At 40.5% G+C, this 3,512-nt stretch overlaps 1 protein-coding gene across 1 annotated transcript; it reads left to right on the forward strand.

Moving 5' to 3' along the window:
• Nucleotides 1-212: 212 nt before the first annotated feature.
• npbwr2b (neuropeptides B/W receptor 2b) lies at nt 213-2,824 on the forward strand. Its single transcript, XM_073823725.1, has 2 exons — nt 213-326; nt 570-2,824. Exon 2 carries the CDS (start codon nt 697-699, stop codon nt 1,714-1,716), a length of 1,020 nt encoding a protein of 339 aa, XP_073679826.1. The 5' UTR covers nt 213-326; nt 570-696; the 3' UTR covers nt 1,717-2,824.
• The last annotated feature ends 688 nt before the right edge of the window (nt 2,825-3,512 follow it).

Genomic DNA, 3,512 nt, shown 5'->3' on the forward strand with positions numbered 1-3,512 from the left:
GGTGCTGTGTATACATTAATGAGGAAAAAAAATGAACAATATAACAAAGAGTGAAACATTTAAGGGGGTCTGAATACTTCCCGTACCCACTGTATATATATATATATAGCTGTTTGAAATAGTTCAGCATAGGACATGTCAACCCCCTCACACATAAACAATCAAAAAGAATGCGTGACTCTGTGAGAGGAGGCAGACGAGGAGAGCGCACGGTGGAATGTGACGTCACCAGTCGCACTTCTTTCCTACTTGTTGGGAAAACGCGAGCTGCGCTGCCTGGCGCAGAGAGTGGACAGCGCGCTCACGGAGAAAGAATATCCTACACGGTAAGTCCTCGCACCTTTCACCGCTAGCTGTTGCTTCTTTACTTTTAAAAGTAATATTTGCAGTTTGTTAATGAATATGCTACAGTTTTAGGCGTGCAGCGTTTAATCTATGTATCTTTTGTTAATTAAACGGTCATATCCAAAGTTGCATAATGAATGCGCATATGCTCCAAGTTGATAAGAGTGCATTTATTTGAATAGTCTGTTTTCGGTAGGGTTGCCAATGTTTTGTATCACCCTCAGATCTCGTGATGTGCAAAGAGACAGATGAAAGACATCGACCACCTTAGACTCGTGGAGAGATCTGCGAAAGCGAGAGCGCAGGCTTATAAAGTAAATCACTTATCCCCGGAGGCTCAGCTGTCACACTATGGAGAACATCAGCAGCCCCTTCATCCCAAACCCGACATGCAACTACAGCATGGACTTGTACTATTACAACTCTCTGAACCGGAGCGATCTGAACTGCACGCCGCCGGCTGATTACTTCTTTTACGCAGACCTGTACGTGGTTCTCCCGGTCATTTACTCCGTGATATGTGCCGTAGGTCTGACAGGGAACACGGCGGTCATATATGTGATCCTCAAAGCTCCCAAAATGAAAACGGTGACCAATATGTTTATCCTGAACTTGGCGATCGCCGACGACCTCTTCACTTTAGTGCTGCCCATCAACATAGCGGAGCATCTGTTACACTACTGGCCGTTCGGCGAGGTGCTTTGCAAAATCATTTTAAGCATCGACCACTACAACATCTTCTCCAGCATCTACTTTCTGACGGTTATGAGTGTGGACCGCTACCTGGTGGTGCTGTCAACCGTGCGCTCCAAGCGCATGCCATACCGCACATACCGGGCAGCCAAGATAGTGAGTCTGTGCGTGTGGCTGCTGGTGATCCTCATCGTCATGCCGTTCACCGTGTTCGCGGGAGTCTACATCAGTCCCGACGACACCGAGAGGAAAAGCTGCGTGCTGAGTTTCCCCAGTCCTGAAAGTTTGTGGTTCAAAGCGAGCCGGATTTACACCCTCATACTGGGCTTTGCCATCCCGGTGTCTACAATTTGCATTCTATACACCATGATGTTGTACAAACTAAGAAACATGCGTTTGAACACCAACGCCAAAGCGTTGGACAAAGCCAAGAAGAAAGTGACCATCATGGTGTTTATCGTACTGGCCGTGTGCCTGTTCTGCTGGACGCCCTTTCACCTCAGCACCATCGTAGCGCTGACCACAGACCTGCGGACCACACCGCTTCTCATTGGCATCTCCTACTTCATTACCAGCCTGAGCTACGCCAACTCTTGTCTGAACCCGTTCCTTTACGCTTTCCTGGACGACAGCTTTAGAAAAGCCTTCAAGAAGATGTTAGAATGTAGACCTGCTTGAATGTAAAGCACCTTGAAGGGACGAATTCAGAGTCACAGAGCGCCATTCAGAAGTGAATTACACTGGGATTCCAGAGTTTGAATTGAATTTGAATTGATGTAGCAAACAGGATGCAATTAAGGCGTTAGCAATTGGAATTTGAATTTAATTAGAAATGATTTTAATGAAGATATATGACTGCAATAAGCCTAGTTTTTATTTGGAAAAGCAAAGTGATGACATTTTATTGCTCGACAAAGCCTTGTATGGCAGTATAAAAAAAAATACATATTTTATACAGTAAATATATTTTATTAAAATATTAAATATAATTTTAATATTTAATGAATAATTAAATAAATTATATTACTTAAGCTATATTTAAATTATTCAACTAGAAATTAAAATTGTCATTCCAATTTAATATCTTCTAGCTTGTGTCATTACATTTAAATTCACACTTATAAACTCAAAGCGTCCCATTTTTAAAATCCCGAATTTTCCCATACACATATGATCATAACTGATTATTGGCAATGTCTCAAAATCTACTGAGCAGCCCATTTAGACGTTCTATTATTAAGAGCAAAGTTTGTTGCCAATTCAACGCTCAATTTTCTGATTAAAATACAGTTATGATCACTGTGTGACTCCCAAATCCCTCTTGTGTATTCCCAACAATAAACCAAAACGTTTCCCTGACACTAAATTCTAACGTGAGAGTTTGTCTCCCTCTTGTGCTCCCTGTGATGAAACAATGAAGCTGAACTATTTTGAAATCTTCAAAACTGACCGCAGTGCCCTGGAAACTTTTTTTAGGAAATACAAAATGTGATACCATTGCTGACGTAGGATGACATCATGTGTTTCTCAAACAGCAGGGATTCATGTGTATATATTTGCATAGACCTGCTTTTGTCACATGAAACCTCACTACTTCCTGTCCAGCAGCGTTTTATCTTAATAGCAAATTTGAGACGGTTGTTTAAAACGTGCATTCCTTTTCTTTTAAACGAATAAATATAAATGTAAAACATTCTTGTTTGTGTATATTCAGAGATGTTGGTCATGCAGATCAACACAGTGAAGCATATGTTACATTGCTTTTTAATACATGTTGTAAATAAAATGGAATAAATCGGTTGTCCTTCATTCACTCTGATGCAGAGGTCAAAAACTAGTAATACTGTCCCGGAAAAACAGCAACTGCCCAAAGTTTGAAAGCATCATGTAACACACTTTTCTACCTCAGAATGTTCCTGAATATGAGAAAGTGTTATCGTTGTGTGTGTGTGTGTGTGTGTGTGTGTGTGTGTGTGTGTGTGTGTGTGTGTGTGTGTGTGTGTGTGTGTGTGTGTGTGTGTGTGTGTGTGTGTGTTTACAGTACCTTAACAGAACTGTCCAGAATAGGTGTATAAATCCTTGCAGTAATATTTTTGTGTGTGTGCGTGTGTTGTTTTCAGCACATCCCTCTTATGAGTGTGCAATCATAAATTATGAACAAAGTATCGTTGTAAATTCTAAATCGGTCAACTAATGAAATAAGATACCATGATAGACATAGTGTCACGATAATAAATGGTGTCGCAAAGAAGCAATAATATAAAGCCTGCAACTAAAACTATAGCTACATTTAGAAATGTTATTTATTACCTACACTATAAAAAGTGATTGCTAAAAAAAAAATGGAATGTTTTCTTTTTTTTTCTGTCCGTTCTCTCGACCAATTCGTACATATTTTACGAAGTGGCTAACTCTTACGATTTTGTAGGATTTGTCTAAACCCCAGTGGTGGGTAAAATTAGGGGCGGGTCATT

The sequence above is a fragment of the Garra rufa genome, chromosome 18 (assembly GCF_049309525.1).
Source record: "Garra rufa chromosome 18, GarRuf1.0, whole genome shotgun sequence".
Taxonomy (NCBI): domain Eukaryota; kingdom Metazoa; phylum Chordata; class Actinopteri; order Cypriniformes; family Cyprinidae; genus Garra; species Garra rufa.